Source organism: Stegodyphus dumicola, chromosome 4 (assembly GCF_044657685.1).
Source record: "Stegodyphus dumicola isolate Sdum_Otavi_A_Nest chromosome 4, ASM4465768v1".
In the NCBI taxonomy this organism is placed as follows: domain Eukaryota; kingdom Metazoa; phylum Arthropoda; class Arachnida; order Araneae; family Eresidae; genus Stegodyphus; species Stegodyphus dumicola.
The window spans coordinates 154,108,437-154,136,258 of NC_140771.1; the positions used below are offsets into that span (position 1 = coordinate 154,108,437).

The window sequence follows — 27,822 nt, forward strand, 5'->3', positions numbered from 1 at the left end:
GAATGTAATTTATTTTTAAATGTTAGAATGTGTTTTCTCTTCTTGTTTGTATGTCGCCATTTTTTTAGTGTTAAATAAAAGTTATTGCTGTGTTCCATCATTGGAGTTGCTTCATTTCGCCGAAGAAGCATCACAGTCATAATTATTTTGGAGGCACTGATCGAGATCGAATAATCGTGCGTATTTTTATTTTATTAGTTCATCACTGAACATAATATTAGTGATACCAGATTATTACTTCCTGTTCATATAGAATTGCTTTATTTTATTAGTTCATCACTGAACGCAATATTAGCGATACCAGATTATTATTTCCTGTTAATATTAAATTGTCTTATTTTATTACCGTATTTGATATTATATTTAATATTCATTTTAGTTGTGCAGACGGTAGATATATATATTGCTCTATGTTATTATTCTTATTTTAATCACAATTAATGTGGTAGAGAGAATGAACTTCATATAATTTAAATATTTCATTTTTGAGGTATACGTACTTAACAAAGTGTATTTAATTTCGTGATTCCTGACTGCATTAATTAATTAAAGTAATTGAATTGAGCTATTTTGAGGAAATATAAAGAAAACAGTGTTCGTTAATTTTAAACATAGAAACAATGTCTTACTTAGGAAGAGCTCGTAAGGAAGATTTGCAAAATCTCGCGGCTGAACTGGGAGTTCATGTGACTGCAGATTTGAAAATAGTCGATTTAAAACAGAAAATTGTTGAAAGTAGAGATTATGATGAAGTATTCGTCAAAGGAGTCTTAGACACAATAATAGAAGAACGGAAAGTGAGGGAGGAAAGGGAAGAAAGGAAAGAGAGGGAGGAAAGAGAAGAACGGAAAGAGAGGGAGGAAAGGGAAAGAGAAGAACGTAGGAGACAGGAAGAAGCGGAAGAGCGGAGAAGGAAAGAACAGTATGAATTAGAGAGATTAAGACTTGAAGCAGAGACAAAGTCTCAAAATACCGGACAGATCCGGCCGAAAACGGAGCTGCGTCACCTTATGCAGAAATTCGATGACAAGAAAGGAGATATCGGTCTATATTTGCTATTGTTTGAAAGGCAAGCAGAATGGGCTAAAATTGATAAAGAAGAATTTGTATCTCATTTACTAGGACTACTTCCTTACGAAGTAACCCAGTTAATAGCTAGAGAACCCTCCGATAAAACTAAAGACTATGAACACGTGAAGAATTTATTGTTAAGACGGTTTAAACTAAGCCCGGAAAAGTTTAGGCAGAAATTTATGAAACATCAAAAGAGTACCGAATCCACATGGGTGGATTTCAATTATGAAATAGAAAATTATTGCAAGGAATGGGTGACTGGTCTAGGAGTTAAGACTTTTGATCAGTTGCTAGATTTGATGGTGATTGACCAACTTAAGCGTCGAGTTCCTCCTGAAATTCGAGATCATTTTCTTGATGAGTGGGTAGAGATGATTTCATCTAAAAAATTAGCTGAAAAACTTGATGCCTATGAAAACGTTTGCGGAAACTTTAAAAAAAAGCCTGTAGTGGATAGGCAGAAAGAAAGATACAATGCACTAACTCAAGGTAAAATGAGTTCAGATAATAAAAATAAAACTGAAAACAAAATGTCATCAGGATTTAATACGCAAAGCTTGTTTCATAGACCTAGAAGTCCACGTCCAGATGATAAATATGAAAAACGAAAGACGCCACAATGCTATCAGTGTGGGTCCTATCAACATTTAAGGCCCCAATGTCCAAAACTTAAGAATAGTACTGAATCTCCTGCTAATCTTAACAGAATTAGTGCAAAACCAGAGGATAAATTTCTATTACCTTATACTAGTATGGGTTACGTAAATGGTCATAAAATTCCTATATTAAGGGATTCAGGTGCTAGTATTGATATAGTTTGTCGCAAATACATCACGCCGGAAATGCTGACAGGTGAAAATGTGTGGGTGCAACAGCCATTAGACTTGAATCCAACCTGTTTACCATTGGCTGAGATCGAACTAAATTGCGATCTTGGGCGAGTAATAACTAAGGCTGCCATTATTAGAAATGAACTCGACAAAGGAAGGTATTTATTAGGCAATCGAACTTTTGCACTGTTGAATAAACAAGGAAAGGAGCCTGATAGTTGTCCTCACCAGGTTAATGCTGTCTCTACTAGAGCTCAAAGGAAAAGAGAAATAGCTGAAGAGAAGCTCTTGGAACCGATGAAGGAAGAAAATAAAGCATCCAGAGATGTTTTTGAAGAAGAAGATAATTTACCGGAACTAAATACGGAAGATGAAGCTCTCATGAAACTGGTAAAAATTGACTCAGAAGAAATTGCACAACTTCAGCTTGCTGATAAGGAACTGTCTAAAATCATCCAAGAAGTTAAAGAAGGTACATGCAAAAATGAGAACTATAGTCTGACAGGAAAAGAACTTTTAGTTAAAAAAACGACGGATAAAATGGGCTTTGAAAGACAGCTTGTCATTATACCTGAAAAACTCAAGCCGTCAATTATAAAGATGTGCCACGAAGGAACTTCTGGTCATTTGGGTGTCAAAAAGACCAAAGACAGACTTGCTAGATATTTTTACTGGACGAGGTGTTACAAAGAAACTGAAGATTTTGTAAGAACCTGTGATGCTTGTCAACGCGCTGGAAAAGGAAATGACAAAAAGAAGGCTCCAATGACATTAGTACCAGTAATTTCCGAAATATTCACTAAAATAAATGCCGATGCCGTTGGTCCCTACCTATTTCGAAGACTGGAAAAAAATATATTATTACAGCTCTGTGTATGTCGTCCAAATATCCAGATGCTGTAGCGGTGACAGACATTTCTTCGCCATCTGTGATTGATGCTTTCTTACAGATTTTCAGTCGTATGGGTTTCCCAAAAGTGATCCAAACAGATCAGGGGACCTCTTTCGTCAGTGCTTTGACAGAGGAATTTTTGGAGCGTTTCGGCATTAAACATGTAAGAAGCTCTGTGTATCATCCGCAGAGTAATCCCGTTGAGCGATTCCACAGAACGCTAAAAAGGGTGTTAAGAGTCGTATGTATAGGAGCGACTTCGGATTGGGAGAATTATCTACCATCAGTTCTTTTTGCTCTCAGAACAGTCACACACGAAAGCACTGGTTTTACACCAGCAGAATTAGTTCATGGCAAAAACCTACGAACGCCAGTCACTTTACTTTATGAGCAGTGGCTAGAACCGATTGAAGAAAGTAATAATGCTGTCAGTTACGTTTTCGAACTTATTAATCGAATGAAGAAATGCCAAAAACTTGCCGTGGAAAACATGAAAGAAGCTCAACAACGGAGGAAAACATGGTACGATCGAAACGCAGTAAAAAGAGAATTTGCTAGAGGAGATTTAGTTCTTGTTTTATCAACGAATCGTCAAAATAAACTAGAAGTACAGTGGAAAGGATCTGGAAAAATAGAGCAAAAAATTTCAGAAACCAATTATATTGTAAGTTTCGAGGAACAAAATGAGCCAAATCAAGTATATCACATTAACATGCTTAAACCATATTACAAAAGACCAGAAATGATTAATATGATAACTGAAGTGGAAGGAGACTTAGAAATGGACATTCCTCGTTTACCTTCCAATCCAAGTATATTAAATTTCTCGGACATCATAGAGGAGAATGAACTCGAGAAAAGGTTGAAATCCGAGCAAATAGAAGATTTACGAAAGATTTTATGGAAATATTCTGGTTGTTTTTCAAATAATCCTGGACTAACAAACTTAGTTTGTCACGATATTGAGCTATTAAATAACGAACCAATACAAATAAAGCCATACAGACTGTCACCCCGACAGACTGAAATTCTCAAAAAGGAAATACAGAAAATGCTCGATCTTAAAATTATAGAGCCGGGAGAATCGGACTATACATCTCCCATGATTTTGATAGAATCTTCATCAAAGGATCCTCGGCCTTGTATTGATTATCGTAAACTCAATGCTGTTACTAAAACTGAATACTATCCTTTGCCTAATATTGAAGAACGTATCGAAACTGTAGCAAAAGCAAAATATATTACCCTATTAGATTTATCTAGAGGCTACTGGCAAATTCCGTTAACAGAAAGAGCCCAAAGATGTGCAACGTTTGTAACTAGTTTTGGAAGTTTCAGGCCCCTACGTTTACCCTTTGGATTAAAAAATGACCCATATTTTTTTAGCAAAGTTATGACTAAAGTCCTGGCTGGATGCGAAGGTTTCGCTGTACCATACCTGGATGACATTGCCATTTACTCAGAAAACTGGGAAGAGAACCTTAAAAACTTAACTTCTGTTCTAGAAAGAATACAGAAAGCAAATTTACGACTAAAACCATCAAAATGTAAATTTGCACAAGATCAAGTGAGCTACCTAGGCCATGTTGTGGGACAAGGACAATGAACCCCGGATGAAGTAAAGATCCTGGCTGTAAAGGAGTATCCTACACCTAAAACCAAAACAGAAGTACGTGCTTTCTTAGGACTGGTAGGGTATTATCGCCAGTACATACCGAGATTTTCAGAAATTGCTTCACCCCTCACGGACGCTTTGAAGGGGGTAACAAAAAAAGGAAATATACAATGGTCTGAAATATGTGACAGAGCTTTTAAAAATTTAAAAGAGTTGCTATGCAAGAAACCAATTCTGTATGCTCCCGATTTTGATAAAAGGTTTATTATACAAACCGATGCCTCAGACAATGGCATGGGTATAGTACTATGCCAATTAGATGATGAACAACGTGAACATCCTATCTTGTATATAAGCAAAAAATTTACTAAGTTTGAAAAGAATTATTGTACTACTGAAAAGGAGTGCGCTGCTATCATCTACGCTATCAAGAAACTGCATTTTTATCTGGATGGTCAGCAAGAATTCTTGATTCAAACTGATCATAATCCTTTGGTCTGGCTACAATCCAACGCCAAATGTAACTCTAGATTGATGCGCTGGGCACTCTCATTACAACCTTATAATTTTAAGGTCATTCATCGCAAAGGATCTTTGCACAAGAACGTAGATGTTCTGAGTAGAATTAAGTAATGTAACTCTTAGTGTATGTAACCACGTTTAGAATTAATTTTATTGTTTAATGTATGCTCAACTAATGTATTTGAACGTTCTCCATTTCTTTCTTTTAAAATGTAGTGTAAAAGTATTGTTTAAAACTTAAAATTTTTTGGCCTGAAATTTAGAAATTTATAAGAGAAATAACCTTTGCTCTTTAAGCAAATGAGCAAGCCGAGCTTATTAAACTGTCAAATTTTACAGAACTTTTCCCTTCGGAAAAAGTCTCTCCGTTGGGGGAGAGGTTGTAACAGCTTTAAATAGTATTAAAATCTTGTAGTTTAAATAATTTAAATAGATGAACATTAAGTTATTTGTGAATGGCAATATTTGAAACCAGACTCGAGTGCCACGTGCGACTCTCGCACGAAGAATGTAATTTATTTTTAAATGTTAGAATGTGTTTTCTCTTCTTGTTTGTATGTCGCCATTTTTTTAGTGTTGAATAAAAGTTATTGCTGTGTTCCATCATTGGAGTTGCTTCATTTCGCCGAAGAAGCATCACACACCGTATCCAGTAAAGCAAGTCACCATGAATCCAGTGAAGCACGTGTGGGACATGCTTGGCCGACGAGTTGCAGCCCATCAACCTCCTCCTACATGTCTACCGGAACTTCGGGGAGCATTGCCTTTTGAGTGGTGTAATATCCGCTAAGATCAGATGGATAATTTGATACTCAGTCTGCCTAGGCGTTGTACGGACTGTATTGCATCGTCTGGGAGACATGCAATGTATTAACAATCATACCAACCATGTAATATAGCCATTTTTGTAAATAGGTTTTTTTTTTTGTAATTTGCTCCAGGGAGAAAAAATCGCCAATTTTTTTAATAATATCAAACATATAGCATCTTTTTTTGGTCTTTGCCTTTTGTTTAATAAATAAACTTTACAAATAAGTCAAATTTGTTTTGTTTCTAACTCTTCCTTTGCCTGATTTTGCATTATCCTTAATTTATAGACATAAGTCTATTATGCATTTTTCCTATTTCTGCTCACTACTTAGATATTTTTCTGATGTGGAGGTACATGGTTTTGAACCATAATCATTCCGTAATTTATAATCATTGGCAATTCAGTTGTAGTTGTTGTTTTAAGAGTTTGTTTAACTGTAGCGAATTCCCGGATTAGCTTTCTCTAGCTGTTTTGAATTAAGTTCTCTTGAACGTTTGAGTAGTTAAAAGATAACTACTGTGAGATACTGTAATACTGTACGAATATCTGAGGAAATTTAAGTATTTTGTTTTATTTGTTGTGAAAATAATAAATTTTGTTCATTTTTCATCGGATTCAATTCATAACGAACCCGTACGCACGCAACAATATGTTAACTAATTTGAATCCTGATGGGAGCCAAGAAAGGTAGAAGAGACAGTAAAGATAAAAAATAATCAGAAAATGGGTTGATAAACATAAAACTATATTCATTATCAATCACTACCTTCGTCTCTTAAATTACAACACATGTGTAATAATTTTAACTGTTTCAAATTGTTCACCGTAAACTAATCGTCAGAATGAAAACGGTAAATAATTCCATGTCTATGAATTATTATTATGACCATGATACTTTTAGAGCAGGTAATGGCCTATGGGACAAAACAAATGACAAATCTGAAGGTCATATAAAAAGCAATGCACTGATTTTTTTTCTCCGAGGCTTTTACTTCAGATATTTCCTCCTTACATTGACACTACTATGTAGTCGCTCTACTTATGGATAACTGCAATCCAATGTCTCAAAAATTAGCTGTTCCTTGCAAAGTATTATTTTTATTCTATCCTGGGATGGCTTGGGTAATCGCTGAAGAAATCAATTAGATTAGCTGTTCCTTGCAGAGTATTATTTTTATTCTATCCTGTGATGGCTTGGGTAACTGCTGAAGAAATCAAAAATTACTGTTCCTTGCAGAGTATTATGTTTATCCTATCCTGGGATGGCTTGAGTAACTACTGAAGAAATCAAAGATTACTGTTCCTTGCAGAGTATTATGTTCATTCTATCCTGGGATGGCTTGGGTAACTGCTGAAGAAATCAAAGATTACTGTTCCTTACAGAGTATTATTTTTATTCTATCCTGGGATGGCTTGGGTAACCGCTGAAGAAATCTTTTTCAATGAGGAAAAACACCATCCATGCAGGAAATCTCCTTACTAGAAAGAACAGGAAGTATTATTACCCTGAGGTCAGATTTTATGGCGAGTGAAATAAAACTTCCTTTTCAAAAGATCTATTACAACCTTCTTACAAGTAACTGTCCATGGTGAGAAAATCAACTCGTGTTTTTTACATTTTTCTACACACTTTCCGCAACCATTCACAGTATTATGCTAGAGTCGAACTTTTCCATATGGAACTCAGTCTTGCCTAATTCTTAACAATTTTACACAGAGTTCATCCTTACCTTCACCTGTAACTGCCCATGCTGAAATTTTGGGAATCGCAAGGGAGGACAAACTTCTCCACTGCAGAGACTTCCAGTTGATATTGGGCATCAGTTCAAAGCCTCTAATCCATATTTCATCAGTACAATTATATTAGGCAGAAACTTTTCATCTTTATGATCAACTCTTCTTTTCAATGATGTTGCAATATCCAGGAATTTCTGTTAAGCAGTCAAGCAATGATTTCACTACATTATTTCAACCAAAGACAGTATTACAATCCATTACTTTATCACGAAAAAACTTCAAAAGTATTGTTGAGGTTTTGTAAGAATCACGCCATGCAAATTATTAATTTTGAACTCTTAATGATCTTTGATCTTCTGCTCTCACAGTACCCTAAAAGCCTCTATACTGCACTTCAACCACTCGTCACTTCACAATGTCGCGCTCTCGAGAACTCAACAAACGCATGAAACCCATTGCAAGGTTAAAGAATACAGAATTTTTTACAGGAAACACATCAAACACCTATCAAAATTACTAGGAAGATCTATGGCAGCACCATAAACCTGGAAATCAGTTGGTCCAACATCAAATGTTGGAAGAGTGTCATAACTTATGAATGCTAAATATTAGAAAACAAAATACAGATGAGGGGGGAGGAAAGAATTAAATACCTCATGCCCAAATATCAGAACTTTTTATTCTTCAACTAATATGTAATATTTGTAAACTGCCAGACATTTAATTATGCTTGACATCCTTCTCCTTGTGTAATTCACACGTTAAAATTTCTTAGGATAATTTGCTGATATTACCACAAGAAGGTAGTCTCTCCATCCATGATTAGCAAAAACTTGATTCAGTTAGCTACATAAAATATATCTTCAGGCAGAATTTTGGCAGGAATCTTTCTGTTTGATTAATCACCCCCCTATTCTTCAATTCAGATATATTTAGCACATGAATCTTCATTTTTATAATTTTAATCAGAAGTTTCCATGATGAAACTGGCATTAAGAACTTTGTAGTGCTTTCATGGTGTTTGTCAAAGCTTGATGTACTACAGATTTGTATACTTTATAACATACATTGGAGCGCGGGTGAATAGAGGTGAGTCGAATCGTAAGTTTTTTTCAAATCCAAACCCTAAGAGTTTCTTGTATTTTTCAAATCAGAATAATAACAAGAAAAAAATGAAAATACCTAACATAAAAGCTTTTTTTTTTTTTTTTTTTTTTTTTTTTTTTTTTTTTTTTTAATAAAGCAAAACTCGAAATCCGCCTCCAATAAAAAAATTAATTTTAGAACACATTTTTTTTTAAATACACTTTTATGCAATCATTTGAATTCAATGAACATTTAAAAATTCAACAGCCTTTCCTGAATAGTTCGATGATAGACATCTGGAGTCATATGCACGATGCTGCATTTATTTACCATGGCAAGAGTTGATAGAAACATCCAATTCATTACTTTAATCTACACACTTTTAAGCTCATAACGACCCTTCTCTAATTTCTGATCATAAACATGTATCATTATCACTGCACAGATAGGAGTACGGAATTTTAGCATATTACAGGACTCAATATTCAACAGCAGTGGTTATCATAGTTATGAAGCAAACTAGAAGAGACAAATAGCCTTGAAGTGCCTTTTTTAAAGTAACAAACTGTTGTAGGTTACATCCAAAATTATTGAGATGATTCAAGAGTTAGTTTTCAGTATTTTCAAAAAAAGCACCACATCAATTACTTGAAAAAATTCCAAAAGGTTCCAATGGATGTCGTACTGAAACAATATGGCAGTCAGGACCATCATGCGGTGATAAGGGTGAGCCAGATTCCACTAAATGTATAATAGTCATATTTTTTTAATGAATGCTTCTGTTAGCTGTCAATAAAACTTAATCTCTCCAAAGTTTCGATTTAAGACAGTTATTTGCTTCTTAGGTTTAGGTTTGGAACAAAGAAAAAAAGTTTCTCAGATTTGCTTTTTGAATTTTTGGCAAAGTTGACAACTGAATTTAAAACAATTTGACTACATCGAATAGTCATTTCTTCACATTGTGTGCTCCCATGACTTCTAAAGAAGCACATTATGAGTCAAACACTTGGATCTATTTTTCAAATTAAGTTTTACTCTTCACTCAGAAGAAAAACTTTTTGTGTCACTGCATTCACAGACTGTTATGTTTTCTTTAAATTTGAGTTTACTTATGTACTTCTGTTAAAATCAGCCAACAATAATAAACAGAAATGGGTTGTGGAAACCAGAAGAAAATGCTTAGTTTTTAGCCTAAAAAAGAGTGTTTGTTGCATAATACAATAATTTTTAATTTGTATATTTTGGAATAATTGTTGAATACACAGCAAATTATTTATATTTACATGTATATTTATATCAATGATGAAAAAAAAATACAGTCAAAAGTCGTTAATCCGGACTCATCGGGTTTTTGGCGATTCCGGATTATCGATTTTTCCAGATTATAGATCATCAGTTTAAATCTCGTAAGATGGCATGCAGAAATTCTAAAATTAAAAATATGAAACCGTAATTTATGAAATAAAAAACAATTATGATCTAAAGGGTATCAAAATTTACAAAAAAAAAAAAAAGCTTAATATTTATTTGTTTACTTTATTAAACATTTCTTTCAATGTAAGTTAAGTTGCTTCGTTTTATATGATAATACTTTCTCCTTAATTCTATAAACAGACATAATTTTTTGTTCAGTTACAAAGTTCCGCTGTTCAAGTCCCATTAATTGCTGTGCCGAGAATACCGACTAACTTGTCAATCGAAATTTTTTCGTTTTCACTAACCTCTCTGTCACATTCTTCATGTCTTTATCCATTTTTTGGAGCAATGCTACTTTTTATTTGTTGGACATCGAAACATACTTTCGTTTTGTAGATCCTTTGGAAGTTCCAGCATCGGAAATTCTATTTGACATAATCGAAATTTCAAGTTTACTTTTATAAAATTGCTCTTACAGTCTGCAAAAAATAATAAGCGGGATCTAATTCGAAGATTAAGGAACAACGCAATCATTAACATTAACTGAAATAGATAATTAGATAATTTTAGCTTACACCGTCCGTTATATATTAAACACGCAGGCGAAAACGTATTCTGCACTTGCGCACACGCATATGCGCAGTAGTCAAGGTCTTACGCACACGCGTAAAACGCTTGTGCGCAGCGCAGAAAGTTTTTAGCTTTGAGGTCCAGATTATGGGTGTCCGAATTAACGACTTTTGACTGTACAAATGATTTATTCATTTACTTCAAATGTTTCTTTTTACTCAAAACCCACATAACTACTTTTAAAATGAAACAAATATGGAACTGTGGTTCTTGACTTTTTCTGGTATCTAACATGCGAGACCTGCATCTTGACCTCCAGCAGTAGCCGAGTAATTAAAACTGTTGAATACTGGTAGTTCGACCCAGGTTCGATTACAGGTGAATGAGTTGACTGCATGTTTGGTTTTGAAGTTTTTGAGTGATAACACTACAAGTCAGTTTCTCTTAGAAATTTCCTTTCCTCTGAGCAGATAGCTCTAGTGTGCTTTACCATTTTCAAATAAGCTAACCTGATGCTATGAAGTTTGGCCATGTAACTTGGTATGCTATTTCTAGAGGGAGGAGTAAACAAAGAATTTGGTAAAAAAGTACACATAAATGAGATGTACTAAATACTAGGGTTAGATACTGTCTTTAGTATCTGCTTATTGTATATTGGCCTATCCCTTTCAGTACAGGCAGGGCTTTATAATTTACAAATGAAGAATCTTGATTCAAGTAAATGCAATAATCAGTTTCAAATAGAACTGACAAATGGAAATTTTAAATATTCAGTGTCTAAATAAGAAATGCTCGGGGAAAGGGTTCCAAACTGCTTAAAAGTAATTTATTTATATAAAAATATATAGATAACATATTTATTATATTTTAATAAACAAGTTTATATCCACATTTATAATCTACTACACTACTTTAGTTTGTATTTTACAGATTCTTTAGAATACAAACTTGAACTCCAAATTTTTTAGGAGAAAATGATACTTTTACACATGCTGAGGAGGAAGGACAAGATGACAAAAAAAAAAAGTGTTAAAGCTGCTATTATAGAACCTTCTAGAATAAAAGTTATAATTCTGAGATGTTCTTTAAAACTATCCCTCTAAAAAAGGATATGGCTATGTTAATTTATACAAGCATAAACATGTATTGTATATTTTTGGAATGAGCAGGTATGATCTACTCTAAAGTCAAAATTGGAAAAGAGATTTTTAAGTCACATGCTCTCAATACTCTTGAATATTAAAATGAAATAATTAAATTACTGAAATCAAGATCATTTTAAAAGAATATACTACAAAGCTATACCAATTTTTAAACAACCAAAAAATTTAAACATCAACACAGATGATAATTCTAAAAAATCAAATTTTCCCAAGCAGGAAATCCATAAAAAATGAAAAATTTGAATATATGGGGACTCAATTTATACACTGACTGGATCAAAATATAATATACTACTATTTACGCCAGAATAGTCACTTTAAGACCATTTTTCTCCATTTGCTTTCCTTGTAACAATAGTATTGACTTTTGTAGATGATGATAAGGTATGTGGTGATGATAATAAGTTATGATCAGAAATGTGTGGAAAGTCATTACGACTTTGAAGTAGCAGATAAAGTAGCAGATTATGGTTCCTTTTTACCTGTATGTATTATAAAGCAAAGCTTCAGATTGTATATCCAACCACAGAGAAGTTAGGCAAATATATGCCAAGAATCATACGACAAACAACCTAAATAGCTCTCTAATGAGTTATAAAAATGTGTAATTAATGACAAATTTTTCCAATGTTCATTCTATGCCTATATGTCTTAAAGAAGAGATCACTCTGTTCAGTGATATGTTAAAATTATTTAAATTCAGTACTCTACACTACATTATAAGCCATGTTTACTAAATGAGAATTAAGTAACATCTTGAGTAAAAAGTACTTAGGAATACCTCAATATCTTCTTTCATAATGATAAGACATCTTAAAGTATGTCAAAAATCAGAAACCAAGTTTAATGAAAAGTACTAAAACAAAATTTAATAAAAAATTAATTTTGGGTGCAGTTTTAAAAAATAAACTCATCTTAACTTTCCTACGATAAAATGATTTAATATTTTTGTTAATACTGTCACAATTTACTAGCAATATTTCTGTGCACTGAATCTAAAATACTTTTTAAGGTCAGCCTATATTGTCTTAAAGCTTTTATGAAAAATTATTCTACAAGTTACATCATGAAATGTAACTAGTTTGTAACACTGAGGAATAAGTTTTTATATCTGCTTTTATAAAAGGGCCTGATTTGATTAAATAGCTGTCATGTAATTAATTATAAGCTTTTTGCTAGAAGGTTATTATAAAGTACTTCATATTTATCAATACTGTTCCATATACATATTCTCTTATTTTTCCTTGTATTACCTTCATACAAACACGTGATATTAAAAAACAGTATAATGCTTAATATAACAAATCAAACTTTAAAAGAATTGCATGAAAAGCATCTCTTTTTTTTCTCCCAAGAATCTTATACAAAGAAAGCAACCTATGCATTCTTATTCAATTGTTCTGATTTAAAATGTTGCAGTTCTCTAATTTGACTTAAATAATCAAAACTGGCTCCATTAGAAGCTGGATGTAAAAAACATTTCTCTACATAGAGTATGCAAGGTGAAGACTAAAATTTTTAAGCATATGTATAAATGAATAACAAATTTATATATATATATATATATATATATACCACAAAAGTCAGGAAATAAAGTTTAATGTTTTTTCTAATTGCATAATTCTTAAATATACACTCCATTTCCATAATCTAGTAAAAAGAGCCAGACTGTAATTATCAAAATCATACATTTCGATGCTCTGGCATAGATATTGCCCTCCGAACCAATGGAAAAAAATTAACTAAGTGATTAGAATTATACAGTTAGCATTCAATAATGAAGTTACAAATACTTATTAAAAGTTCTTAAGCTTATTTTCAGTAACTATTTTCCTCTCCTCCTCTTCCCTCTACATTTCTGAGAGGAGCAGTTAAATGCATTCCACACAGTTAAAATCTTAATTTATGGGAAAAAATTACGAAAATTTATTAAAATAGTCTATTAAGTCTACTAATTCTTCTTTTATGAATGGATGTAACAGAAAAGAGAGTTTAATGAACTTAATAGCAGTTTCTCAGCATCTAATTTAAAACTGCACTGCAGAAGCAGTAACATCCTTTGAATAGACGCCCTTAAATTAAAAGGGAGTTTTCCATTGCTTTGTCAAGTGTGAACTTTAAGTGTAAATACACATTACTAAAAAAAGTGAGCTATGTGAAGTTATAGATTATATTTTATCAAGTACAATGCCTAAAATAAGTTTTAATGTATGCATAACTGATTCCTTTGCAGCAATGCACACCCATTTCTTTGAGCATATACAAGGGAAAAGTGAAACCTTTTCAGCCTTACAGTGAAGGGGGTGTTTGAGCTAGAGTTTCTTATTATGATTTCCCTACGTAATCACTTCCTTTATCAGTACACTTATGATATCAATGCACACCTATACCAGTGCTACAATTAGTTTATAGTCATCTTATAGAATGATTTGTTCCGACTCTTATCCCACTGAATGGCCATTTCACAATTCAGCACAGAAAAATCAGGTTATTGGTATAAATATTTACATCAGTAACTTCATATCTGAGTTGAAGTGGCACTTTCAAAGTGAATTCTTCATTGCAGGGATTAGATGAAAATTTCATGAGGCCAATCAAGAGAATAAGGTGGATGGGGAAGTAAAGCAACAGTTGACCAAACCAGCTTGTGCAACTGCAGTATGATAAAGAGATTCACTGTCTTGATGTAAGATGACTCTCAATCCAGAAAGAACCAAATCTGTCTTATAAAATTTTGCACTGTGTGTCATACAACCCCAACCTATTATCCTACAAAATCTTAATTATCTAGCACCACTTTTTCCCTGTGAGGCTAAAAACTTTTCACTCTCCCTATTAATCCCCCTCCCCAAGAGGCAGCAACATTCACAACAATAACCATTGATTTAGATAAAGGTAATTGAAAAATAAATGCAAAAAAATTAATCCAGTAAATCAAAATTTATTCATGTCCAGCATGAAATATTTATGCTTGTAATCGGTATTTACAGCTCACTGTTCTTGAATTATATGAGAAAAGTCAAAAATAGAATGAAAGGGGGAAATTGTAGATATCTGCATTTACCAATATTAAGCAAAAGAGGCACTGAAATCTATATTGCTACAGTATATGAAAATCATTGTTAAATACTATTAAAGGTAATTAAATTCATAAAATTATATTTCCCAATTAAAGAGTAATACATTTCAGTTTTCAAACTCAGTTTTTAAGACATATATCCTCCATTGCTTCAAAAAGGGGCCCTGAAAATCAATTTGACACAAGTTTGCATGAAATTTCTATTTAGATGGTAATCAGATTTTTTTTTATACTTATCAATTTATTTTTCTAATAAACATTTTTACTTCCATATTTACCATCATATTTACCAAAAAAAGGGGGGATAAGAAATGTCTACACTTATAAGCTACTACCATTTAAACATCATGCATAGTGGCACAATAAAAACATTTATCTCAACATTAAAAAAATTCCTATATTTTTACATATCTTTGAAACACTAAAAGGCAATTGTACAAATCCGCTAATGCTTAAATTCGATACTTTCTAATTATCCATACTTTTCTGAAAAGTATTCACAAGGCAATTCACTATGTTAACAAAACAAGCAACCACGACAGCACAAAATGCATTGATATGGCAACCCAGGTATGCATGGACGTGCAACAGATGAGCACAGAATGAGTATTTATTTTTGTTGCACTGACAATGGTTATAGTATTCGTTTTTGTAGCACTGAGTACATTTTTTTCTTGTGAGGAATCATAAAGGGACTTTTGATCAGCTGGACTTTTTACCAGCTAATCAAAAAGAGAGTATTGCATTTCTTCAGACATGTGGTGTTTGTTAGCAGAGATAGCAAAAATTTACATATTATGAAGTTGTACTTCATAAACAATTAAATTTTATGGATCCAAATTTGTGCTATTCCTCAATTTATAAGTAAAAACAGATCACTGTGAACATGAAAAAAACACTGCTGTGTGCAATGTCAAATTTGTGAAGTTCTCCAATTTTTTTTAATTGCTACGTATGAGAGAATATTGAGTGTCTGCAGTGCCAAGTTATGTACAATATGGAGTTTCTGCAAGTCATCAATGTTTTATGAAGCTAAAACAGATCACTGGGTATATGGCAAGAACAGCACAATGAAAAAAGTGTTATTTCATAGGTTTCTTGCACTTAAATTTTATTAACTGGTTACTATTTTATGCAATTCTTAGTGCGTCATTTTTTAAAAATGACTATTGCCTTTCATATCTTAGCTTGGGGGAAAATTAGTCATCAATGGTTGGTGACTTTTCGGAAGAGGGATGTCAATACATTAAATTATATCATGCAGATTTATGAAGCAAAAGTAATAACAAAGTAAAAATGTTTCATTTCAAGATTATGAACTGTTTATATGTACTCTTTCCCTCAAAAATAAAAATAGTTTTGTTACTTCATATTCTACAGTAACATATAAATTTTTTAAATCCAGCCTTTCAATTCAAAAAATATTTATAGGTAAACATGCATATTACTACAAAACAAAATGACTAATTAAAATGTTTATTTTTTAGAGACTAATTAAAATATTTATTTATTATAGACTAATTAAAATGTTTATTTTTTATGGAAAATTCATTTCAATAAATTGATTTTCAAGTTTCCAGAGGGGGATACTTTGCTTAACTATTAATTTGAAATATATTTCGCTCAAAGAAATTTTTGATATAAACAATCCCAAGAAAGACTTCAAAAGCCTAATGCAACAATAATTTTTCTTATGCTATGAAATTCAAAACATTACACATATTACAATAAACATACAATGTGGTTTAAAACTGACAGCGGGAATCCACCAAAATGTTCTTTTCAAAGCTATTTTACTTACTCTGGTCTACTAATCCAAAATGAAATTTCTGGTTATTTAGTAAAAGGCAAACATATATTTAAAGAAATAACAAAATAAGCGCACTGAAAACCAACTCTTCTTCTATATATAATGACATTAAGAAGCAGCCAAAAAATTCCAGTAGTCAAACAGTTCAGAATTCATCATTCTTCGCGTCCAGCGTGAAGTAAAAATTTACACCCATGACATAAAGTGACACTACAATAATGGCTCATGAGAATTTTTTCGAAAAATGTGATGGCAGCCAAAAGCAAAATGAAAGGAAATGCAGACATCTGCAATCAGCAAGGCTATTAAGTAGATGAGGCACCAAAGACCAACTGCTACAATAACTTTAAAGATCCTGTGACTTGATCAACAATATCAATGCGGCCCATCAGGCACAAGACCGTTGTAGAACCTGCTGCCACCTACAAAAAATTAAAACACTCTTAAATGCTTTTAAGTCTAGAAAAAAACTTAGATCAAATTACTTTTTAAATCATACACTGCAATTAAAATGTTATCAGTTTCTATACTCAATTATGATAATGCACTTGTTTTAATAATTATTAACAAATAAGAAAATAATCATTTATCACCATGATATATTCTTAATAAATGCTCCCTGCTATAGCTGTCCTTTTAATAAAAATATACTGAACATTAAGGTTTGACACTGATTACAAATTAGTTTTGAATAACGTTCATTAAATTATTTACTCTTAGTTTAATTCATATTCTTATTATTTAATTTGTATTTCTTCATTTGTCACATGTAGTTAGTTATGTTTTGTGCCTGCTAAAAGCAAACACATATACAGGGTGTATATATTTAAAACCCACATTTCAGAAGGTTTTATAAGAACTGTTATTTAAATAGTTAAAAGTCTGTATGAATAATCTTGCAGTATTGGAATTTTGCTTCATAAATAAAACATATGAGAACAAGTGACACTATTACAGTTAAAAGTAACATAAAAAAAATCAAAATATTTACTACTTGTATAGAAGGTGTTCAATACAGTCCCCTATGCTTTTGTTGCAAGCTGAAACTGTAAAATCACATGTTCGTAACATTGTTTCTCAACACAAACTGTTTCTTTTGAGATGCTATAGATGAAAGCATAAGCTTTTTTTTTCCAGATCCACAAGTATGCAATTTGTCCATTTAAAAAATGCGTTTTTCAGACAACTCAAAAGCCAAAATTGCAAAAATTTCACATCTGATGCATGCATAGGCTAAGAATGATGCATTCATTTTGGAAACAGCTATAACTAGTGTCTAAAAGTTAAGCAGCAAAATTTGCGTGCATAAGATGTGTACACACAAAGAAACTAACTCACAGAAAAAAATTCTGCATACCAACATTTTTTAACAAGTACAGATTGAAATAAGGAAAAGCACTTTTCATCCTCACAAACATATTAGGTATTGCTAGGATTTGCTAACTACTAAGTTTCTGTCCCAGACTTGCCAACCTAAGACACTCAAAAATCAGGAGATTTTTCTCAACGAACGACAAAAGGACTTTTTAAATGATAAAAATATATTTTTTAATAATGAATTAACTTTAAACAAATATCTGAAAGTTCAGTTACTAATTCTTAAACGCAACAGTACAAAAATACCTACTTGTAAAAAACATTTTTATTATTTGCATCTTTTAGTAAAAAATAATACTTTAATCAGTTTTCGTGCAAATACTATTAACAGTGACAGATTTTAGAACTCTTTTCAAGATAATAATAAATATCAACAATGTGTTCGGCGACATTTATAGGTAAAGAAGCTGCTCCTTTGTCTGCAAGTGCTAAGCAATTATCCAGAGTAATTGCATTTTCGTTTAAAATTTTAATAATTAGCTGTGCTATATTAAAGTCTGTCTAACGTGCTTCTAAGTTGGGAACAGAAAGTAAACTACACTCAATTTCTGAAGAAACTGGATTAAAATAAGAAACAACAATTGGATAAAATTTTGAATCGGTATTATTGCCTCCATCCGCAGAGATGCAAAATGGAGCTGTTTTAATGCAGTCAATAACTGAAGATTTATTGCTCATACCCATTTCTTTAACAATTTGCAGGCGTTTTGGTCCTTGCACTTGAATATTTCTTAGTGATTTTGCTATCGGGAAACATTTTTCTAAATAAAACTGCAGCATGATTCAATGCTTTCAGTGCCAAGTTGGGCTCAAGTAAAAAGTCAGAGAATAGGCATTCGGCATCGATAACTTTTCGGTCCTTTGCTTCCACAGTAAAATCTAATTTTTTGCTTTTTCAACAGATTCCTGTTGTCTTTGTGTTTTTGCGTACGCAGATATTTGAGAACATCGATCTTTCCACTATGCAAAATTGAAAAATCGCAGTGACAAAAGTACACATTGCAAATGTATTACATTTCCTTGAGGAAATAATAGAAAGAAAGTCTGAATTCGAAGACCACTGCAGTAAATTCATGTTTGCTTCACTCAGTATAAATTTAGAGTCTCTTCATAGAGATTCCGCTTCTTCAACAGTTGATGCCCCACTTATTAAGTCATCAACATAAAGTTTTTTCAAAATAGAACATGCTTCACTCTGTGAAATTTTATATTTCTTTAAATGAAGTCGTATAGTTGCTGTCAAAATAAAAGGACTGCATTTCACACCAAAAGGAACACGTGTCATTCGAAAAATTCCAATATCACGACCATTGAAATCAAGTTCGGTTCCCCCCTCATTTCTCCATAAAAACTGAAAACCTTCGATCCTCCTCTGCTACGCCAATCTCTAAAAATGCTCTCTGAATATCAGCACAAAACGCAATTGGGTGATAACGAAATCTTAAAATAATCCTGAGAAAATTTGGATTAAGGTTGGGACCACTATCTAAACAATCATTCAGCGACTGTCCATCTCTAACTTTCGATGACGCATCATACACAATCCTAACTTTCGTACTTTCCTTTGATTCGCGTACTACAGCATGATGAGGCATAAAATAATCAATTTTCCTATCACAATCTCCATGAAATGCAACTTGCTCAATAATACCATCCCTTAACTGCTCATTAATTATTTCTTTATAACAAAAATACAGATGCAGATCATGCCTAAATTTATTATTTAAGCTTATCAAACGTCTTTCTGCAACTTCATAATTACTGTTCAATGTGTTACAACCCTCCTTCCATAATAATTTAGTTTCATACCTCCCATTTCTAAACGTGGTATTTCTTTCAAACCTATCTATGACATCTGCATCTGATTGCGAAATTTCCTTCTCCTGCTTTATTCCTATAGACTCCAAGTCCTACAAATTCCTAACTCTTTCAAAATCTGTTCATAATCGCCATGATTATACCATCCCATTTCCTTACCTTGGATCACAAACCCAAACAAACTGTCTGTAATAACTAATCCTTTCCCTAATCTTATGTTTCTTTCATATAAAATTTCCCAAGTGTAATCTGAGCCGATCAACATGTGTATCTCTTTTGTATTTCCAATGTCGGCCAATTCTATTCCCTTACTTAGAGCCATGTTTCTGACCCACTTTGAAGGAACTTCTATGTGGTCATGGGTAATCGCATCAATTACCGCTGCTTCTATGCGGAGTTTTTTACTTGGGTTGGTTCTATTCTGCAAATCAAGCTGAACTATATTATACTGCTGTTTAGGTTTACACTCGCTACTAAACCCATATATTTCAAACGTTTCACATCTGGTAGCCTTCAATCCTAAGGAGTCCACAGTTTTCTTTCTGATAAACGTTCTGTTACTCCTGCCATCTATTAACACCCTCAAGATTTCGCTTTTTTTATTTGTTTTTACTATAGTGCTGAATGTTTGTAGTAAAACCGGGGATGACGCTTCGGCGCTCTCAGTTTTGTTTACAGATTCCCTTTTACTTCCTCCGAAGCAATGCAATGACTGTACCGCAGATAAATTATTGCCCGTTTCTTTACTATTTGATTCAGCTGCATTATCTGTCGGTTCAGCCTTATCGCATATTAAATAATTGTGAGGTTTTTTACATAATTTGCAGAGCTGGTCCTTTTTCTAGCAAAATTTTAAGGTATGTCTACGTTTCAGACAAATGTAACATCTCCCTTGTGATTTTAACGAATTTCTTTTTTCTGTTAATGGTAAAGGACATTTATGTGTTTCGTGAGATTTATCCGAACAGAAACTACACATTTCATTCACTATGGCCGTTAAAGCAGCCGCTGCTGGAATGTGTGCTTTTAAAATGTTTCATTTTGAGTCTACATAATTTTTCTGATAATTTTAACTCGTTTCTCTATTACTAAAGGGAATTTCATTTCACTTAAAGGTTTTTGAATCTGATAATAAAAAAGACGCTTACCTTATTTCTACCTCTTTTCTCAAAAACTCAACTAAGTGCTCTATATCAAATGATTCATGCGATTCGTGTTGCCTATTGTAATACAAATTTAGCTCATCTGGAATTTTCTGTAGTATTACCGGGCAAAGTAAACTACTATACGTTCCTGCTGCAACACCTAAAGACTTTAATGATCGAATCTGAATCTCAATCGTATCATACATTCTTCGCAATGCTGGAACGTTCGTGCATGTCTTAACGGAATCAATCAGCAGCAGTTTATTCATGTGCGAGCTTATAATCAAATCTAGAATTTCGAATCTTTCTTTTAACAACTTAATTGAGGAATCATAATTTTCGTTTGTTAACAAAAATCCCGAAACTGCTGATAAGGCAGTACCTCCCAAAAATGTTTTCAGATACAAAAACTTCTCAACCTTACTTAAGGAATTGTTATTGTGAATAGATACTTCATAGGAATTCCAGAAATCTAACCAAGAGCTACAATCACCATAAAACTTCTCAATACTTAACTTTGGAAGCTTAACTACACTACTTTCATTTCTTACTACACATTGTTCCAACCTAACATTTTCATTAACCCGAATTTCATATTGCGAAGCCCCGTTAAAAGCATTTTCTATATGCCTACCTAGTTTCGTTTTCCATTGAATACTGCGTTCCTGATATTCTTCACTCTCAGCAATTTCGTTTTCTAACTCATCTATACCAATTATCGCTTCTATTTCACTATCTAAACCCTTAAGATTCTTTATCTTTTCAATCAACTGGTTTCTTTGATCATAAAGATCATCAAGTTTTTGTTCTTTACTGTAATTTTCACTTAAAGGTTGTTTATTGAGTCTTCAATTTTTGCCAAAAGATTACAAAAAAGCTGCCTAATGCAGTTTCGTTTCTGCCTTAACCTTTCAACTCGTTTCACCATGTTTGTATAAACTACTTCTGTTTTCAAAACTAAATTTCAAATCAATTTACAACTAAATAATCAAATCACCACTATAAATTTAAAACTTTCTATCACATACAAAATCATAACACTTCAAGAACTGAATCTAAAGGGACCTACCTCAATTCCATGGTCGCGAATCAGAAACTTCCAAAACAAAGAAAGGTTCACATTCCATCAGAAGGTTCACAGATTCCAAATCACGTCCGGGTCACCAACAAATTTGTGATATCTTCATTCTGAAGTGTTGAGTCATTTAATTTACAGTAGTTGTCTTTTGATTATTTATTGAAAACAATAACAACATGATTGAAACAAATATGAAATATCATACGCGGCACAGTGCCGGATCTACACATCTTACCACATCATCGTTCCTGTGCGTTCTAACTGTATTTTCCCCCCCGCCGCGGGAAAAGCAAACATCAGTTTATCCCTTTAGGGAATTTTAGTTGGAACAGTTCTTAATGGAATTCCAAGGAAGTACATACAAGGGTGCAGGCCAAGATCTCCCACTAACTTTTCAAGAGGACTTCAGCTCACCATATATTTTGAGAGCCCACTAACTATTAAAATGCTATACAGTTAGAAACATTCATACCTTTCCTGGAATTCGAACCTGACCCCTTCAATATGACAGTCAGTGTCACATACCATTATCCTGTCTGAATGGCCAGTGCCATTAACAAGAGATCGATATTTTCCATTCATGAAGGAAAGTCAAAACATTATCCTGATTTGACCATTTCTCATTGCCGTTTCAAACAGTCAGACACTTAATGCATTTGTTGGGAGTTAAGTATCTCATACAAAGAACATTGCCCATGGTGCACCACAGAGGGTGACTAATTTCACACCAATGAAAACGAAGTTCCTATAAAAATGGGGGAAATATTTACTAATTTCTTTACCAAAAAAAAAAAAAAAATGTGAGGGGGTTAAATAAGTAAATTTTTTTTTTTTTTTTTTTTTTTTTTTTTTTTTTTTTTTTTTTTTTACAAAATATCCTGCTTTTTTCAATGCATCTGGTCCAACAGGGACGGACCAAGTGGGGCGCAAAGGGAATATGCTATGCCAAAAATTTTTTTCTCATTTCTCCTTATGCTGAATTTTTTTTCATCATGAAGAGAAAAAAATTACTTAAAAAGATGTGAGACTATGGGTCTTCAATCAGAAGGAATAGCCCTAAGGGGAATTTCACAGTTTCAGAGAGTAATTTAGTCAATCTCTTCTTTACGTATTAAGTATTTAGATTTAGTTTTTGAATATAAAAAAGCACTTTTATTCAAATTTTGGTATTTACCAACATGTTTCATACTCCTTTAATTTCCATTAAAAATAATCCATATTTAAACAAACGCATATGTACTTTTTAAGTTTTGGGAAGGAGAGATTGAATAATCGTTTGGCAATGGTGAAAAGGGCACATGAAGGGAAAAACTGTTGAGAATCACTGGTCTAGACTGAGCCAACTTGAATTAAATATAGAATTTTATACTTTACGGATCTTTAGTTCTTACTGTAGAGTCATTAGTTTTTTTTTTTTTTTTTTTTGTGGGAGACATGAAAAATAAGCAATACCCTCTTTGAGACTAGAGCCTATATCTCTCGAATACGAGCCAATTGTACTAACCGTTACACCACAAAGGCATCCTGGAAGGAGGGAGAAAATACCTTATATACTCCCCCTTTTAAAGACGACTGGATATTAGGGGACCCAGTTGTCAAATCTTGATGGAGAAGAATCATCATCCACCACCTTTTTTTTAGTTCAGCCATCATGCTGGAGGCGTGAAATATGAGCAATGAGCTCGCTAGGACTCTAACTTTAACCTCTCAAATACGTGCCGAGTGTGCTAACCCAGTTGTTGGCAAACTTATTAGCCAAAGAGCCAAATATGAACATTACAACCATTTTTAAAAAACTTGAGAGCCAAATCTGCTTGTTTAGTAAACTTTTATTACACTAAATAAAACTAAATTTAATACTTAATAAATATTTATTAATGCGAACAATGTGCTTGCATCCCCTTGGAAAGTTTGAGTTTGTATGTTATTGTTTTTAATTTTAGGCATGATTCCAAGTTCTCATCAATAAGACGATTTCTCAGTTTACTCTTGATAATGTTCATGCTTGAAAAAGATTGTTTGCATATATATGCAGAACCGAAAAGGGAAAGAACAGCAAACGCGAGCTTTTTCAGCTGATCGTAAGAGTCAGGAATACTATTCCAAGCGTTGAAAATGATCATGTCTTCCTTTTCCAGATCATTTAAAGCAGACCACTTGTGTTGTGAACTAAGATCACATTTTTTGTTCTTCAATATTTACAATTCAACACAAAGACGTTCGAACTTAGAGTGCCATATCTCCTCGTTTTTTAAATCCTGCAATTGTATTTCAAAGCTACCAATGTGAATTTCAAAAGGAGAAAGTTTCAACTCGGTTATCATAGCATTAAAAGGATTTTTGACAAATGCTAAAGTTGCTCTGCGGTTTTAAAATTCCTGAAACCTGCTGATAAATGCTTCCCTCATATTTAAAATTATTGTTTTAAAATGGTGTTTATCAATAGAGGAATTATTTTCTTGGTGATGCTTCAGCAGGCTCGTAAAGTGAAACAATGTTTCCCTTTCAAAATCCTGTGCAAAAATGGATAATTTGTTTTCGAATGTTATTACTTCTTCTAACATTGAAAAAATTAGGTTTCCTTTCCTTTGTAGTTTACGATTAAGCTGATTTAGATGAGACGTAATGTCTACCATGAAATAGAAGTTTTGGATCCACTGATCGTCTGTTAGTTATGGATAGTGAACGCCCTTCTCAAGGAAAAATGCTTTAATTTCCGGAAAAAGGGACGCGAAACATTTTAAAACGTTCCCTCTTGATAACCAACGTACCTTGTTATGAAGCAGAAGATCAGCATACACACTCTCCATTTCAAATAAAAATTCTTTGAATTGGCGATGATTAAAAGCTTTAGCCAAAATGGAGTTGATAATGGTAATCACTAATTCCATAACTTTACAATTTTTCTCCGGAAATGTTTGCGCACAAAGCGCTTTTTGGTGAATGATACAATGGTAAACAAGTATCTCGTGATTAATTTTTTTCTTTCTTTTCGTGATTAACTTTTTAATAAGACAGGACGATGGCAGACACGGTAGATATGACAAAACTGTTTACACTGAAACTGATGCTCTGCGATGCCAATTTGTGTCTTCACTACTTTATAAAAAGCATGCACGCACATGATTTTTGTACATGGTTTATGTCTACATTTACGAAAACTAATAAAATTAAAACTCGATGTTCGTTATGTACTTTTATAACAATGTAAAATTTTAATTACCTATCTATCTTTTTACTCAAACAAAAAATTATATATATTCTCGATTTATAGAAGAATTTTAATTTATCAAAATAAGATGTAATTTTTTTCTTACCAAGCATTTTTTTTAAATGAAAATATTATTGCACCTTCCATGGATATTTGTACCAGAGCCGCAACTTAAGGAGCCAAAGAGCCACATGCGGCTCTGGAGCCGCACTTTGCCGACCACTGTGCTAACCGAAGGCATGCTGGAAGGAGGGAGAAAATACTATCCTGTTATGTATCATTTCAGCCTGTACTGTCAATTTTACTTTCTGCTTCCTTACCCGAATGTAAATCAGTTAGTAAGTAAACATGTTTAGGATGCAAATGAGTTAAGAGTATTATTTAAGGCGAAGCTTTTGCAATTGAAAGGGAATGCGAGAATTGGCTACGTCGACTTCTGCTGTCAGAGTTTAGCCATTTGTGGCCATTGCATTAAGTGCGCCAGCAAGTTAATTGTCTGAGAAAGCCTGTTAGGCTAATCTTAAATTCCTCTATTTAATTTATTACCTTGAAATGTTAAGCTTATTAGTTGTGCTGATACTTTAGCAACTCAATATTTTGTTGACTGAGTTGTTAAAATATCAACACAACAATTTAAGTATTGTTGTATGGTTGTACTGATAGTTTAGCAACTCATTCGTCAATACTCAGTAGCTAAAGTATCAGCACTTCTATACAACAATATTTAAATGTAAGCAGTAAGCATAAATATGCAGAATGAAGTAAGCTTTGTAAACTTTTTTATAGTGCTAACTTAATTTTGATAGTAAACACTGATGTAAACTAATCATGTTCGCAAACACGCCCTAAAAGAACATCATCTACATCACGCCTTTAGCTACTGCAATATGTAATGTCCTGAAACATATCACCTTCATATCTACTGCAATATGTAATGTCCTGAAACATGATGCCTATAACAATTACAATAAATAATGCCATAATACATGCACTTGTACAACTATGTATCCCATTATATATCATGTAAAATAATGCATTTTACTTAATCTAATTTAATGCCCGTCAGTGGCAGAACTTGCAGTGTTGGCTGGAGTCACAATTTCATCATGACTCGAAGACGCCGGAAGGTTGTTGTTTTCTAGTCAATGTGTAGAGCTAATGTCTACTTACTTCAGGTAAATATTATGTGGCCTCTTTACTTCTATGTAACATAATACCACAAGCAGTGGTCTATATGTTAAGCACAAGGTGTACTCTTGTAAATAGTTCTCTTGGACAAAAGGTTTCAACCTTTATCCTTATTCTGTTGTTACTGAACATCAAGTTGATTAGTGAGTTTGGTTTGGATTGGTATATGTGAGCACAGCAAAGCCTCGAGGGCTATCTGCCTGAGGAGAGGGATGCCTTTGTGGAAGACCTTTCTAAGAGAAACTGGCTCGTATATATGTTACATGTGGGAAAACCCATGAAAATCTCCATACAACCAGACCATTTGCGGGACTCGTACCTCAGACCGAAGTATCAGTGTTTAGTGATTAAGTATTTTTAAGGTAATATGGCTGAGATTATGCTATTTTAAAGGTAATACGGTTGTCAATAGATATAATTCACTATAATTATTTTCTAATGGATAATGGAATTAATTTAATCTAATGCCAATTAGAAACAGCTATTTACAATAGGGAGATTTTAAAGCACTATAACTGTAATTAAGAGAACTGTAATTTTTCTTTCACAATCAGCTATTATATAACATTAGCTGTTTTCTGTATATTTTTCATAATATATAACTTATATCCATATGTCGTGAACAAATATACAGCAAACGCAAGAGAAATTATTAAAAAATTACAATTTGAAACATTAATACTAATTTTCTATTGCTATACATAATACTATTAATGAATGATGAATTTTTATAATATGTATACTTAGAATCCAAATACAATGAATTTTGAATCTGATGAATCTATAAATATATATTTATGTAGTTAGAAAATTTTATTAGATGTTACTATATGCGTAGTTCTTTGTAATCTTCACAATCTCTAATAAAATGCTACATATTTATTACTACAGTTTGAGGTGATTGTACTTAAATTTGTAGATATGTTGACTTTTAAGAGTTGTTCCATCCCCACCCAAAAATAAATAAATAAAATGAAAATTAAAAACACTATTCCAAATTGCTGTAGTTGAAAGATTAAGAGGTTACATTTGGAATTCATTTTCTGACAGGGTGTCAGTTTTAATTTATTCAGAAATCTAAAAGAAAATATCTCTAGAAAATCGCCAAATTATAATTACTACATTCAAAAAAGCTTTCAATGAGAAATTTGTTTAAACTTTGATAATAAGCTCAGTCTAAAGTAAATAATAAAATATCTCTTAGGCAAGTTTTCATTGTGCTTAACTGTTTTAATATTCCTAAACTAAAAAGGAACTCAAGGAAAAATTAAAAAGAAATAAAATTCAAGTGTTTTTAATTAAAGAGTTGCTTTCAACCTAATAAATTAAACAAATAAAGTAGTGATAAAATATACAAACAGACATATATTTGAGACATTAAAATTCAGATCTGAATACTC

General features: G+C 32.7%; 1 protein-coding gene across 5 annotated transcripts in view; it reads right to left on the reverse strand.

The window, feature by feature from the left end:
* Positions 1–13,299: 13,299 nt before the first annotated feature.
* The window catches only part of LOC118179820 (putative peptidyl-tRNA hydrolase 2), a 56,234-nt gene continuing 41,711 nt past the window's right edge, over positions 13,300–27,822 (reverse strand). For 4 of the 5 annotated variants that reach the window (XM_035348979.2, XM_035348978.2, XM_035348980.2 and 1 more), the window contains exon 6: positions 13,300–17,027. In XM_035348979.2, the coding sequence (XP_035204870.1) occupies positions 16,941–17,027 (87 nt within the window). In that variant the 3' untranslated portion in view covers positions 13,300–16,940. Of the gene's footprint in view, positions 17,028–22,014; positions 22,134–27,822 lie in introns of all 5 variants that reach the window. The other variant, XR_015040803.1, reaches the window with a different exon arrangement.